Raw genomic sequence first — 16,472 nt, 5'->3', positions numbered from 1 at the left:
AATGAGCTATCTTCTATTAAATCTATTACTATTGTTGTTTTTATTATCAGCAGTATTAATAAAATTGTTATTATTATTAAAATAAATAATACGCTTTCACAGCCAACACATTTAAAAGTGTACATTGACCTTCAGCTTTGTCAACCACCGCCACGTTATTCTTTGCATGAACATTTTCATTTTTTTAAATGATTTTTTATTGTTATTATAGTTTAGTAGTATTTTTATCAATATCATCATGGTATTTATCATGAGTATTATCTTCAGTGGTAAGTACATTATCATGAAAAAAAAGAATGCTAATAACATTATTTTCAGTAGTTTTATATCAAGATTATTACTTTCTAATTATTTTGAGGCGTAATATTATTAAAAGTATTATTAATAGCATCATTGTTATTTGTATTATCATGGGGATAATAACAGAGCAGGTTTAACAGAACTGGACTCACAATACAGCAGTGCCTCATTCTCATTATTTAAATGTAATTATTGGGTTTGGTAATAATGTAATAATGTTTTTGTTCCGTTCAAAGATACTTTTGGAGGAAGAACAGTGTGTCTGCTGCATGGTAACTTTTTTTTAAATCATTTTGGCCCGTTTAGAAATGACGTCAGGGCGCACGTGCGTCCAACTGAAGGAGTCACATCCTGAAATGAGGTTCATTCATGAATTGAACATGAAGTTTTATTTCTTCGACCCTGTAAAAAAACAAACATTTAGTTTCAGGTTTAAAAAAAATTATAATTTCAGAAGAGGACGTAATTTATGTAAAGTGCTGTGTTTTTAATATTTTAGATGATGCTACAATACTTTCATAGTGGGCTCATAATTAAACACAAATAAAGGAGCAGAAAAGGAAAAACTGTTCAAGTGAAACTATTATTTTTTCTTTTCACGTTTGCTCGTTGAATCTATTTTTTTCCCTAAAGTACATTTCACATCGGACCGAGTTCTGCGCTTCTAAAATAAAACGCTTTAAATGTTGCGCTGCACTGTGATTGGTTGATCCACATCGAGCGCTTCCATCTGCAACTAAAAGCTGCACAATAAAAAGCGCGTGCGTTTCATTCGTTTATTGCACGAGTGGATCTCTCGCGCACGGAGGAGGCCGGCGTGCACAAAGAGAAGCTCATTGGATGACTCTAAATATTACATACGAGGATGGAAGAAAAGGGGGGATTTGAACCAGAAGAGGGCCTCCGTGCGCGCTGGTGGGCGGCCAGTTCTCCTCCGCAGCCCCCCCCCCCCCCCCCCCCCCGTCTGCTGAGGGGCGTCTAATCAGGGAAGACAAGCGGCTGACGGAATGACGATGCGTAATTGGCATGGAGTCGTGGGAACGCGTAAACAAACAGCTGCCATTTTCAATTTCTCCTTGCCCCCCCCTGCCCCCCCCCCGCCTCATGAATAAAGCCGCCGCGAGAAGAGGAGCAGCCACCGGGCAGCTGCAGGGAGGCTGACCGAGGAGGAGGAGATTAGCGTCCCGTTAATCCGCCTCCAGGAGGAGAAGAAAGGCGCCTCCTCACGACGCGCGGGAACCAGCGGGTTTATTTCATGTTCCTTCCTGAGGGGAAACAAACAGTCATGTTGAACCTCCTTTTGAGATGAAGTCATTTATTCATTCACCTCCAAACTAATTTAGAAATAAGTTTAATATTAAGGGATTTTTAGAGGATAAACAGCAATATTTTGGCCCATTGTTTCCCCTGCAGGTGAGAACATCTCTGATAACTCACAGGTGAAATACAGCGTTCCCCTGAAGCCGCTTCCCACTGAGGCTTTTCCCCAAGGAGGACGTGGGGCCTTTGTTCTGCATCAGAATAAAGACAGTGGGCTCTGTGATGCGTTCTAATGGAGATTAGAGAGGAAGAGGAGACGTCAATGAGGCCAATAAACACACATGTTTAATCTGACTGACTCTCAAAGTATCACGATGTCTCCTTAAAACGTCTCAAATAAACATGCGCTATTCATTATTCCTCCTATTATCTATAAATAATAATATTTATGCCCTTTTTCGTCATTAATACCAATTCTGCTTCTTATAGGATAACTTTTGAGAAACGTTGGGTTTCTGACGGCCCACAGAGGACATTCTAAAACGTCTTCGCCTGTTAACAGTCAGGATGGACCTCCACGTCTCTTCGAGCGTTTTAATCGGCGCACATGTGGTGCGTCCCCACGGTGCTGAGCGGACATTACCATGGAGAGTCCTTCATGCTTCTCACGTCGTGGGCGTCTCCTGATTGTCTCTCGTGGACACGGGGACACGCGGGGACACGTTGTGTTGTTTGAAGCCCTTTCAAAGGAACGTTTGTATAAAAATGTGCTAAACTAAAGATGATCTGAACTCTATTCAGACCTTTTGCTTTACTAAAAGTAGCAACATCAAAACATGCAAATACGTCCATTCGAGCTAAAGTCTGACCTCGGTGATCTTAATAGACGTATTAGTTAATATTAGTTAATACTTAAGTTCATTGTGTGGTCTTAACTTCTAAATGAAGTGGAGTAAAACCCAAATATCTCAAATCACAGCTTTCTTCCTTTTGGGCCTTTTGGATCCTTTTGGAACTGAAATGGAGCGCTCGCCATGCTGTGAGACACTGAAAGCTGGACCAGCGGGGAGGACGTACCTTTGAGCCCAGGAGTGTGTTCTCCTTTATTGTTTTCACAGAGTGGTATGATTGAGGGGGGGGGGGGTAGTTGGGAGGGGGGTGAGGGGGGGAGAAAGAATACGACCTCAATTGAGCCAATGAAGCATGTTGCGCCGTATTCACTTCATTTCCCCACTTCCTTCTTCAAGACCTTCTTCTTCTCTGGGAATGTTCGCCGCGCTCCTCACACGCCAATAACAGACTTGTCCATCATCTGCCCCCCCTCTCCCCCCCCCTCGGAGTTAATTGGCGCGGTGCAAAGAGAGGGGCCGCCATTAGATCGGTACGCTGGCTGTCCGCCGGCCCGGCAATACACGCCTGTGATCTGCACCCCCCCCCCCCCGGGGCCCCTCCCCTTTTCACCGCCCCACCTGCTCTCTCATTACGCCCCCCCACCCCCCCCCGCCCTGCTGAGAGCGGACCCTCCCTTCCAGCGCCCCCCCCCCCCCCCCCCCTCCCTCCTCAGACCGGCCTCCTTTCAGCTTCATCAACGTGGAGTCGTTCTCTCCTCATGTCTCACCTGTAAGAGTGACAGCCTTTGGACAGGGGGACACTGGGCGGGGGGGGGGGGGGGTAATAAGGGGCGGGGCTAACAGCCACAGCAGCAGGAAAGAAGAAGAAGTGATCTGACAGGAGACACGAAATGAAATGAGGCGCTTTATCAAAAGAAGAAGTTTTATCTGTTGCCTTAAAAAACAAGTAAGTACAATAAATAATTGTGTTAGCTAAAACACACACACACACACAACTACACACACGCACATACACACGCACACACACACACACACACACACTCACACACACACACACACACACACACACACGCACGCACACATGAAGCAACTCTCCGTGTGGGAGATTACATGTGTCCTTTTGGGTGTGTAGGTTTGTATACACACAGACCTGAGATCAAAATACAAAACGCCGCCTCATGCCCCCCCCCCCCTCTTACCCCCCTCCCCCCCTTGCCCTGGCAGCTCCCCCGTGATGCCCCCGCCGCCGGCTTCCTGCCTCTAATGGCCGTCTCTGTGCCACCTCGGGAAGCCCGACATCCCCTCCACAGGCAGAGGGCCCGGCGTTAATGGAGCCCATTGATGGGCAGAAGAATGGCTCCTTTGTGGCGCCGAGGGCCGGCGTGGGCCCCCGTTTGCTCACACACAGCCCCCCCTACCCCCAACCCCAACCCCCCCCCCCATACACCGGGCCGGCCGCTCAGAACCCAGTGCCAACAGCGGAGATCGAGAGACAGGAGCTGAGGAAGTGCCCCGTCACCGGGGAGATGGCAGAGCGGGAGGGAGGGAGGGAGGGTGAGAACGGGTTGGCACAGGGGGGAGGGGGGAGGGGGGAGGGGGGGGGGGGGGGGGGGGATTAACCGAATGAGACACATTCAATTGGCACGTTTGAGGCCCGACTTCACAAAACATGAATCAGGAATCAGGAAACATTTATTTGTGGTGTCCCTCCTGTCGGCCTCTCACTGCCTCGCTCCTTTCGCTGAGTTATAACACCTGAATTGTTCCTCTAAGTCCTGAATGGGAGGGGGGCATACGGGGGGGGGAGGGTGGGGGAGGGGGGACGTCACTATTGATAACAAGCGTTGGAGTTTAAATCTACGCTTCTTGTTGTTAAAAACCGTAGATTTTGCGCCGTGGTGGGTGAGCGGCGAAAAGTAGTGCCATATTTGTACCAGTGCGTCGTCTGCTGGACGCGCCTGATTGGCTTTCACACCGCGGCTCCTGATTAACATGCAGCGACGACCCCCCCCCCCCCCCCCCCGTATGCCCCCCTCCCCCCCCGCGAGCTAAGACAAAAGCACCTCCTGTTTAAAAGGGAAGCTGCGTGTGTGTGTGTGTGTTGCATTTATTAATGCATGAGCAGCGACCGTGTGTGTGTGTGTGTCTGTCAGTGTGTGTGTGTGTGTGTGTGTGTGTGTGTGTGTGTGGGCACCGAGGGAATCATAAAACAAGCACATTCATCGTGATGTCATCCTGCACGTATGCTCCAGTGTGTGTGTGTGTGTCTGTGTGTGTGTGTGTGTGTCTGTGTGTGTGTGTGTGTGTTTTCATAATTGTGGCCTTTATGCAAATGAGCGTCCAATAAAGATTTGTGATCTGCAGAGGCCCAAAGTGGGGCGGGGGGGGGGGGCGGACAGGACACGGACCACATTCCCATCGGCCAAACCCACAGACATCGTGTTGCATTCCTCCCATCACCCCCCCCCCTCTTCTCAGATCATTTGGTGGAGATTATTCACTCGTTAATTAGCGCCAGTTCCCTCCATCTTTCCTCCATCTTTCCTCCATCTTTTTCCATCTCTTCCCCACCTTTTTCCTCTTCCCTCCATCTATCCGGCCTCCTCCCGTCATCTCGTTGGATTTTCTTCCATCAGCAGCGAGACGTCTTGTCATCTACATCTATAGATATGCTTCTATATGTATCTCTATAGCTCTGTATAGATGTATATCTATGTTTGTATAGATCTATATACATATAGATGCATATCATACAAGTGTTGAGGGGTTTGTCAGTTAAGGGCCCCCCCCCCCCCCGAGCCACATGCTCCGTCAATGGGCTCAATTAACAGGCCACGACCCCCCCGACGCCCCCTGAGTCACACACCTCCACAATGCCCGGAGCTGGGGGGCATGGGATCGGTGGACGTAGTTGGATTGTTGAAGGTGAGGGCAGCGGGTGGGTCGGTGTGGGGGGGTGTTGGTCCAGCCCCCCCCAACCTTCCATAAGCAGTGTGTAATACCGGCCTTTGTTGGTCTTTCTCTTGTAATGGGTCCGGTGGGAGGCCTGGTTAGTCCGTGGGGGGGCTGAGCCAGGAGCTCTGGGATTAGAGGCAGCGACCCCCCCCCCCCCCCTCCCCGGTCCCAATGGTCATCATGGGGGTTTCTCCCCTGTGATCACCTGATGATTCACTCAATTAACATTCTTTACACAAAACACGTGTTGTTGTTGGTGAAAGGATCAAACTCATCTGCTCATATTCTTTTATTCACTTTATTCAGGATCATTTTGCAAACTTCACTTGGAAAATATCAAATCCCTAAATGTTTAAATGCTGCGATAATTATTCCCAATCCTCCTAATTTAGAATCACGCGGAGGGTTTGTGGAGAGGAGCCTGTTAAAGAGGATTCAAGTGAGGCACCCGAGTACTCCTGCCCCCCCCCCGGTCAAGTGGCTAACACCCTCTCTAGCTGAACAACTTCCTGCATTTAGCCCCCCCCCCCCCCCCCCCCCACCTGCCGTCAGCCCGTCAGTCACAACCTCTCTGCCTCACACCTCAGCTAGAAAAGTCAAATAAAACACACAAGACGCCATAAAGACGGCGTGAGGACGCCATGTTGTTTCATCCACCACTACACGGGTTGTGGCGGTGAGCGGACACCAGCAGGACAGCTCGTCCTCGCTACAATGAGTGAGATGTGCTTAGGATCGCCGTGGCGGACCCCCATTGTGGTCCCCCCCTCTCCCGTGGGAGCCCATCAACCCATTATCAGCCACAACGAGCCACGGAGGCCTCAGGGCCGGGGGGCCGATCCCCACCGCTCCCACGCCGTGCCTTGCTCGAGGGTCAACAGGATAATACGCCCCCCTTCTGGATTTACACGCCATATTCTTTTCAATGTGTAATTACAGGATGGTTGGTTTCATTTAATAAAAATATAAATATAAATGAATATGAATGTTACCGCTATCATTTCCAAACATAGTCTTTATATTATTGTACTGATGTAAAGAAACGAGCCCTTAAAGGTTATATTTTATTCTTCGAACATCCGGAACCTCACGCTGAAAAAAAGACGTAAAAAAATAATTTAGATGAAAAGTATCGGAATATATTTTCAAAATAAAAGTAAATTTGGTCACCGGTAACTTTTGCTACGGATTGAAAACATTTAAAGTTAAAGGGGCAGATTCGAAAATAATAACCGATGTTACGTCCAAACTGAACTAATGAGCATTCGAGTTGGAACGTTTCCTACGAGCTCTTCTCTACATGATGATTTAGGTCAAAGCGAAGAGACGATTTGTTCTGCAGCCTCTAATTAGACGTGATTATGCAAGTCGTTATAGCAGCTCCCTGCTGAACACATCTTAAGCAAAAGAAATTAAAACAATTAACAGTGCATCCATATAACCACACACACACACACACACACAGAAAGCTGTTTGAATATATGCTGCTCCCATGTACTGCAGGTATGATGCCAAACAAGCTCTTTTGCAGAAGACGTCGTAGACAATAGAATCATTTCCATAATCCTGTATATTTTTCTCTGTATTTTAATTAGCCCTATGAAGCTCAATTAAGCTCTTCAGCGCGAGGCCTATTCAGGAAACAGCTGTCCACCTGTCTGCAGCTTCCTGGGAAGAGGCCGAGCGCTTGTTCACGCAGCGCTACCATCCCCAGAATGGGGGGGGGGGGGGGATTAATGCCACAGAGAGGCAGGAGGAGGCGCATCATTAAAGGATGCTGGACGGCTGAAATTAAAGGATATTAACATACGGAATTAAATTTTTAAAGCACTAACATTGTGATTATGTATGTTTGAGACATCAAGTAAATATCCTAAATCGGTAAGAGATTACAAATCTCAAAAAATGACGTCATCTTTCGTAAACTATTACTGACCAATTACGCACAGTTGTAGCTCCGCCCACTTGTCGAGGTCTAGTCCAATGTGCTTTAATGCCTCTTGTGGCTCCGCCCGGTGGAGCAGCTGCACCTGTGATGCTTCTGAGGTTTTATTCAAACTTGAAAGTAGCCGTGGCTCATTTCTATTTTCATGATTTTATTTTATTATTATTGTATTCACCATTTTAACCCAAAGGCTGATTCACGAGGTCTGCTATAGTTTTGTTTGTTCCATCCATCTGCAAACCGCTCATCCTGCTCACGGGGTCGTGGGGGGCTGGAGTCTGTCCAGCCAACTTCAGGCGATAGACGGGTTCATCCTGGACGGGTCACCAGCCAACACAGAGACACACAACCATTCACACTCACACAGGCAAGTTAGAGAGAACCCACGCAGACACGGGGAGAACCACCACACCACCATGCTGTAGAGCCCCCCCCCCCCCCCCCCCCCCAGGGGACCTCTACACCATCATTAAGAAGCTAAAGATGGCCGTCCTCCGTCACCACAAGCTGGGGCTTGATTGTCTCTGGTTTCACAGAGTGAGTGCAAAGAAAAAGAACATTCTGATAACATTGGGACTTACATGAACCATCAATACTCTTTAATATTAGATATGAAATGAGAGAAAAAAAACGTATTTAATCCAATATTGTTCTAATTTCCATGAAGTTGTTTAAAACTGGAAGCAGCTTTCACCACATCAGTTATGGCCAAAAATACATTTTAAAATACATTGACTTTTGCTGCAAGAAACAATTCATATAAAAGGGTCATAAAATCATGCAGCGTTTGATCAAGGCCCAAACGTTAAGTATCAGGGAATAAACAGAAATAAACATCCTAGAAAAACATCTGCATTGTTTTACATGAAATCCCGTAAGTAAGAAAAAGCATAAAAAACATTTGTAAAAGCTTCTTGTTCCGCCTCCTGAATGCAGTCTGATTGTCTTTGGTAGAAAAACTAAGACCGACGCCGCAGCGCGCGGGCGCCCTCTAGTGGCCAACAGGCTGCACCGGCGGGGGGGCGGGGCGGGGGCGGGGCTAAGGTTCTGCACAGAATATCTCAGGGTTTTTCTACATCGGACTTTATTGTCTATTTGTTTTAAACACTCAGGAGCTCGCGATGGTGCGTGAGGTGCGTGAGTGACGTGCGCATCTAATTGAGCTTCTCGGCCTCCGCGGCGTGCACGGCAGTCAGCTGCTCCTCGTGATCCTCCTCTCCCGGTACCTGACACACACACAGACACACACGCGCACACAGACACAGACACACACACACACACACACTTGAGTGCACTTCCGTGACCCGTTTCTTTGCAGCCTCCTTCTTCCCGCCTGAGCGCGATGGCGTTGTGTCTTTTCACACGTGCACATTATTATTCATTGTTAATTCTGAGACAAAAGCCTGCTGAAAATCGTCATATTCTACTATAAATAGATCTATCGAGCGAGAAACAGACGTAAGATGCTGCACGTTGCATTGTGGGGAGATCTCAATGACGTCATCAGGGGGTCACACCAGCCCGTCTCCCCCGGCCCGATGGAGCTCAGCGGGGCGGCGCCCCCTGGAGGTCATTATGTGTCATGTGATGCTTTATTGAGCGCTATTTGTATTCTGCTTATAATTGATTGATTGATATGCCACGCCCCTTTCCAGGAAACTACAGAGCGGAAACACGTGGTCACAACTAAAAAAAAAACGTTTGGTGCTCATTACATTTTTTTAAATGTTTCCCTAATAAGAAATAAGCTACCAAAGGACACGTCTGTTTCCTGTAGACGTCTGTGTGGAAGACATTAGAAAATAAATCGTCCCTGTTAAGTACGAAGGCAACCGTTTATTTTAAGCACTATGTGGGATATTAATTTAAAGCCAAATGAATAATGAGTCACGGTTCTGCTCTTTGTCTGTTGTGCCGAGCAAGAAATGTCAAAAAACAGTTGTGACTGATAAATAGGTGAAGTCACAGCGACTCACCTCCCAGTAGACGTTGTCCTCGTAGCAGATGGAGTCGGAAGGAGCTCCGAACACGGGGAGCTTCAAGATGAAACCTGAGAGGAGAACGAAGGCGGTTCATATCTTCAAGAAGACTAAACAGTTAACGAGTGGTTGACGCAGAAAACATCTTCCCAGAGAGAAGATTCCTTCACACAAAGTTCTTCAAGTGGATGAAATGTTTGTCTTGTGTGATATTCATTCTTTCAGACCAGTGGGAAGAAAATCTACAAAATACAAATGTTATATTTTACATTTATACTTCCGACTTATCCGACTTTGCCTGTTTCTGTCTGTAGATTTCCCGTAAATTCACCAAACGTTACTATTTCATGAAGCCTCATTTGCATATTAAGACATCACATTTTATAAAACGTGCAATTCAATAAATGCTCCTCTTAATGCAGTGAGGAACTGGTGAATTTTCATGGTGATAATCTCTGTAAAAACTAACTGGGACTAGCTGAGGAAGAGGGGACACTTACCGACAATGAGCCCCCCCAGCAAGGCCATGCCCAGGGTGACGGCGAGGGAGATGGCCTGCACGAGGCCCTGGTAGGACGCGGTGATGGCACCGCTCTCCACGTCGGGGAAGACGTCTTTCATCCTGAGACAGACGACAGGAAATAATTACCGGGACGGAGAGGACAGAGGGGTGGAAGGACGGAGGGACGCAGGGACCCCGGGTCTTCCTCAGGGTCAATATGAGATATTCACCCTCCCCCGTAGACATCTGTGGTTGCCACGGCAGCAGTGACCGCCCCCACGATGGCGCCCAGGACGCCGGGCATGCCGTGCAGGTTGTGGACTCCACAGGTGTCCTGGATCTTCAGTTTGTTCTCCAGGACGGGCTGAGGGAAGAAGAAGAGACGAGGTGGGTCTTTTGGGTAACTGTGGAAACTATTAACACATTAATTTAAATAAAATATTGTGCATATTATTTAGATTTATTCAAACTTTTCGTGATATTCATTCAAACAGGTGCATTCTGTTGACTCATTATGGTATAAATGAACTTATTGTAAGTCCCTTCTGATAAAAGCGTCCGCTAAACGACATGTGATGTAACATATTTGATATTTCACATCTATATGTATACTATTTTAAGTGCAGTTTAAGGTCTCTAACCCCTCTACTCGCTGCCCCTCTTGCCGCCGCCGCCGCCGCCACCCCCCCCCCCACCCCTGCACCCCCCCTCATCCTCGTAACTGAGGGAACCTTACTGAGAGGTACTTGAAGCCCAAGACGGAGATGATGCCGGCCAGGAAGCCGACGATCATGGAGCCGTAAGGCGTCAGCATCATTTCACCGGCCGTTCCTGCTGCGACTCCCCCGGCCAGAGCGGCATTCTGGATGTGCACCTGGAGAGAGGAAACCACGCGGCCCATCAGTGAAGTACACCTTGATCCTGTAACCAAAGCCTCTCATGGTCAGGACTCATCTCCCCGCTAAAGGTCCCCTTTGTGAAAAGAAACATAATTGAAAGTCCGTTTGACTCAACGTTTACTAAATGACCATCACTATGAGGCCATAGACTCATGTTTACTGAGGGAATTAATCAAGAGAGAAGTAGAGTCATTTCCTCATAGACGTCTATGGGAGCAGAGGAGTCGCCCCCTGCTGGTCACTACAGAGAAGTAGAGTCATTTCCTCATAGACGTCTATGGGAGCAGAGGAGTCGCCCCCTGCTGGTCACTACAGAGAAGTAGAGTCATTTCCTCATAGACGTCTATGGGAGCAGAGGAGTCGCCCCCTGCTGGTCACTACAGAGAAGTAGAGTCATTTCCTCATAGACGTCTATGGGAGCAGAGGAGTCGCCCCCTGCTGGTCACTACAGAGAAGTAGAGTCATTTCCTCATAGACGTCTATGGGAGCAGAGGAGTCGCCCCCTGCTGGTCACTACAGAGAAGTAGAGTCATTTCCTCATAGACGTCTATGGGAGCAGAGGAGTCGCCCCCTGCTGGTCACTACAGAGAAGTAGAGTCATTTCCTCATAGACGTCTATGGGAGCAGAGGAGTCGCCCCCTGCTGGTCACTACAGAGAAGTAGAGTCATTTCCTCATAGACGTCTATGGGAGCAGAGGAGTCGCCCCCTGCTGGTCACTACAGAGAAGTAGAGTCATTTCCTCATAGACGTCTATGGGAGCAGAGGAGTCGCCCCCTGCTGGTCACTACAGAGAAGTAGAGTCATTTCCTCATAGACGTCTATGGGAGCAGAGGAGTCGCCCCCTGCTGGTCACTACAGAGAAGTAGAGTCATTTCCTCATAGACGTCTATGGGAGCAGAGGAGTCGCCCCCTGCTGGTCACTACAGAGAAGTAGAGTCATTTCCTCATAGACGTCTATGGGAGCAGAGGAGTCGCCCCCTGCTGGTCACTACAGAGAAGTAGAGTCATTTCCTCATAGACGTCTATGGGAGCAGAGGAGTCGCCCCCTGCTGGTCACTACAGAGAATGCAGCTTTGCCTCATGGAGCTTCACTAAAGAACTAAAGTAAAACTCAGATGTTTTAATAAAAGCTGTAACCTCAGGCCGGACTGTTTTAGGCTGTTAAAGAAACTCTCTTTTTCAATCGACTATGAATACGGGTTTGTTTGGATAAGTGTGAGAATACAAACCATTTAACTCAAATTTCCATCACGATCACTTAATCATATAAATGATCAAATATATTCTCTGTGCTCGCCCTCATCTTGTGTATTATAAACAGCAGCTGGTGAGCTTCTCCCTGCTATCAACACACGTTATCCTCTCCTCTCTGTTGGGGTTCGATCACTATCTGCGCTGGAATGTTCCATCTTGATATCTGGATGATTGATTGCTGACAGCTGAGACTGCTCCAACCTGCGTGGGACTTCGGTCTCGGGTTCGATGTCTTCAGGGGATTTACCCTTCAGCTCTGAAGTTTTTTTGCCGACGGGAATTCAAGACGCCACCAAAACGCTTCTCTCTTTTGCGTTCCTGTCTGGAGGGAGTCTGTGGACTTTATTTCTCACCATGTCCAGCTTGCCGTCGTGCGCCGTGAGGGCGGACATGCCGTAGGTGGACAGAGTGCAGGCAGCCAGGGAGTAGTAGGTGTTCATGGCCGTGCGGTGCTGGTCGTCGCCCTGGGCCGTGATGGCCGAGTTGAAGCTGGGCCAGAACATCCACAGGTAGATGGTACCTGAGGAGGCACGGCGGCATTCGGTCGGTTCGTTACAAATTCACCGCAAACTGCATCCAACATGTTGACGAAGAAAAGCAAAGAGGATGAAGAACGATCTAATATTGGGAAGTCCTATTTAGCTGATTCATGCTTTAAGGGTAAATTAAAAAGGTCCTACGAATTGTTGAACAACCAACGGTGGGACAGTGGACGGAAGCAGAAGGATTTGCTCCTGTGGACAATAGAAGCAGCTCTGAAAGGTGTTTACCGATCATGGCGAACAGGTCTGAATGGTACACCGAGCTGTTCCTGTGTTTGCTCTTATTCAAGTTGGGTCGGTACAGGACTCGGGTCACCATGAGGCCGAAGTAGGCTCCAAATGTGTGGATGGTCATGGAGCCTCCCGCGTCTCTAGCCTGCAACAGAGTTACCCACAATGTGCTTAATAAAAATATCACCTCACATTCTGTTTTTTTAGTCTCTGGTCGTGATCAGTTCTTTGGGGGCAGTTTTACAGATCACACAATCTTCAGCTAATTACCCCTATGGTAGGTCTGTTTATTTGTAGCTTACCCCCAGGGCAGTTACCAGGACGAACTCGTTGACAGAAAACAGCGTGACCTCAAAAATGGCCATGACCAGCAACTGGAATGGACTGGTTTTACCCAGAACGGCTCCGAATGAGATGAGCACGGAGCCGGTGCAGAAATCTGCATTGATCATGCTGAAAGAAGAAGGCGTTTGAGTGGAAACGTCACTGGAGTATCGTGTGCAGGGCTTCCACAAAGAGAACCGTGTGTTCAGATGTTTGACTCAATGGGAAGTTTTGAGGCTCCCAAAAAAATTGACGGTCAATTATTGTCTTTGGTTCACCTTGTCCAACAAAGCATATACATGTTTATACATGACCCGTGTGATTTTTCACGTACCTCAACACCCCGATGTGGATCTTGCCTTCATGCATGCCGTGGAAGAAGCCCTGCATGAGCGTGGCCCACTGCAGCGAGAAGGCCGCAATCAGGAAGTTGAAGCCCACGCTGCTGAAGCCGTAGCGCTGCAGGAAGGTCATGAGGAAGCCGAAACCGATGAAGATCATCACGTGCACGTCCTGGAAACCTAGAACATGTTTACCAGTTTCATTATATGTGTGTTTGGCTTAGTTTTGTCTCCAGCTTATATTCCAGTTCCACGAGGCAAGAATGTAAAAAGCCATGCGAGTGCAACGTGAGTCGCTTTGGATAAAAGCCTCAGCTAAATGAGCTGTGATGAAAACAATAAACCATCGAATCGTTAAAAGGTCCATTCATACTTTTTCTGTGAAGAACCTTTTGCCCGAGTGCCGAGAGCAGTTCAGCGAGGACGCGATTCGTTTAGAGCGACCTCGTATTATCGGCTCCTCAAAGGCCCCCCATCAACAAACACACCCGATGACGGCCAGCAGCCGGGTCACGAGAGGCCTTGTCACTGAGAACAGTGAACGAGCACAGTTACATAAGCCGGGACCCCGACCCGCGCCGGTCCTCCTCCACCGGCCGTGCATTCCTCTCTCACCACCGCAACGCCACCGGACGCCGTCGAGCGGGAGAGGACGGACAATCTCACAGACGCCCGTTCGTCCCGAGCTGGCGCACAACCAACGCTGCGTTGTGTTTTGTCGTTGCCGGGGCAACGGTCCTTCGCCGCAGGTTGGTCGGATGTCTCGCAGATGCCCCCCGGGAGTTTTGTGACGTTTTTTTGAGGCCGTGAATTTTCACAAAATGAAAGTGGGAAATAGTGAAAATAAAGATGAATCCGTCCAGATTAATTTTGACAACTTTCAATCAATGCATTTTTCTCAAATCTCTATTTGATTTAAATTTACATTTAGGTTTATAAAACCACTTGAAGATTATTTAGATCATCTTAACCCGCTTTCCATTCAAATCTGTGTAAAGACGTCTTAGCTGCGTCTCTTTAAAGGAATAGTCCTCCATTTATCACAAAAATAAAGAACCTGGTGATCGAATGTAAACCAGGACGCAACCAGCTCCCGGGGGACCCGTAGGAGGGAGACATATTTTCAGTTGAAACAACACCCTTATCTCAGAGGAGCCTTTCGGGGCGACAACACCGATGCTATGCTACCGCCAGCAGGGGGGCGGAGTCACCGCCGCCCCGCCGATGACCTGCAGATTGTTCTTTTCCAGTGAAGACAGAGGATGGAGGTTGCGTAAACAAGGCGCTGAAACATGAAAGTGTTTATCTCTTGGCCCCATGACGACAGGTGTGATGAGGATGCTGGCGAGTCGCAGCGCCTTGAGGTAGCTGGGGGCGTAAATGTCGGGACAATGACACGTTCCGTCTTCCACCAACTGTCAACATCGGTCGCCTTTGACGCCGACCTTTGTCTGACCTCCCCGAAATAGTTTAGTTTACATATCACCAGCTACTAAACAGGAAACGGTGCAAACTGCTCTGTGGGAGTTTTGCACGGTGATGCGTGGCGCCGAACACTAGCATTAGCATGCTAACTAGTGGCCGCAACGTTGCCGCAAGGTGTCTGGTTAGCCACGTTTTACCGTAGCAGCCTGCTAACGTTAAAACACGTAGTACAGCTGAGGCTGATGTTACTGGTTTTGCAGGTAATTGGTAGTAAAAAGAAGTGCGCTGGATGAAAGGGAGGCGATCGCCCAACACAGTGGGGTTTGTCCTCTGGGGAACAGAAATGTTTTTTCTGTCTGGACGGACAAAGCGTCCAAAATATGAATTGATGAACCAAACATTAGTTAAACCAGAGAGGAGCTTTGCAGAGAGTTTGACGCATCAACACGAAGGCGGCATTCAAACCGCAGGTTAGAGATTCAAACAATGTTAAGTGACTCTGCTCCCCCCGACACACACACACACACACACACACACACACACACACACACACCTGCGAGAGGGCGACGCCCAGGTAAACCTCAAACTGCGTCTGACAGGTTAGGACACGCCCCCCAGCGGTGGAGGTAATCAATCAAACATATTCCGTTTTTGTAATGCAAACAGAAGTAAGAATCGTGTCTATTTAGATCTTCCACACACACTCAGTGGCCATGAAGCCATTTGAAGTGGTGGAAGAGGTTTGATGGAAGCGGTAATGAGCGTTTAGCGGCCTTTTGTTTCTACACCATCAATCAGGACATTAGCGATCAATGCATCGGCCTCCATTGGAGGGCAGCGGACTGGAAGACATCTCCAGCAAATGTTTGCTGGGAAAGAAGGGGACATGTTCCAATTAGGGGACGCCAGAGGAGGACAAAAAGGACCCTGGATGAGGTCCAGAGGCCTGTCCATCGTGAGGAAGAAAAACTAGTAAATGGGATTATTCTTCAACGCTGCACGAGATTTCCCAAAATGTGTTGACACGTTTGTTCAGCTTTTTAAAATCGTAACTCGCTCACAGTTGATATTCGATATTATATTCATAGTGTGTCCCGTGTGAACACAACCACAAGCTGTCCCTACATTTCCTTTAATTAAGGAACATTTGAAGTTAGTTAAAAACTGTCGCATATCGCTGTGTGTGTAAAGAAGCGGTAGAATGACATTATGAGGATTGTATTTGACGTCCCAACAATAGTTTACAGTTTGCCGGATTGGACTCATCATTTTAAGTTCTCCACACGCAACCTTTCGTCTACAGCAAGTCACTTCAGACTGGGGGGCCGTGGCCTCCCTGTGACCTCTGACCCTGACCCTCAGTCACTCACTCGGGTAGCGGTAGTAGAAGTCGTTCTCGTAGTCGGAGTGGTTCTTGCTGTGCCATAGCCGGGCGTCCGTGTCGTGGTCGTACTCCACCAGGACGCCGAAGAGGATGATGAGGATGATCTGCAGGATGAAGCAGGCGATCGGCAGCTTGAGCCGCATGTTGGTGGCCACGTCCGTCATGGTGGGTTCCTGCCTGGGGGGGGAGGCGACGAGAGAGGAGCTTTTAAAGAGCCGGCGCGACGAGATCTGTCTGTCACACACACACGCCGGAGGGTCCTCGCTGCAGAGCCAGCCG

General features: G+C 48.4%; 1 protein-coding gene across 1 annotated transcript; it reads right to left on the bottom strand.

Annotated features, from left to right (window-relative positions):
* Positions 1–7,914: 7,914 nt before the first annotated feature.
* On the bottom strand, positions 7,915–16,472 carry rhbg (Rh family B glycoprotein). The gene is given in 10 exon segments (NM_001267652.1): positions 7,915–8,537; positions 9,288–9,361; positions 9,791–9,912; positions 10,023–10,156; positions 10,529–10,666; positions 12,300–12,466; positions 12,717–12,864; positions 13,022–13,172; positions 13,378–13,564; positions 16,180–16,472. Coding segments are annotated over 10 exon segments (1,371 nt in total). The 5' UTR covers positions 16,358–16,472; the 3' UTR covers positions 7,915–8,465.

This window comes from Gasterosteus aculeatus, chromosome 20, assembly GCF_964276395.1.
Source record: "Gasterosteus aculeatus chromosome 20, fGasAcu3.hap1.1, whole genome shotgun sequence".
Lineage (NCBI taxonomy): Eukaryota > Metazoa > Chordata > Actinopteri > Perciformes > Gasterosteidae > Gasterosteus > Gasterosteus aculeatus.
The sequence above is the reverse complement of the archived record's forward strand: the minus strand, read 5'-3'. Positions and strand labels throughout refer to the sequence as shown.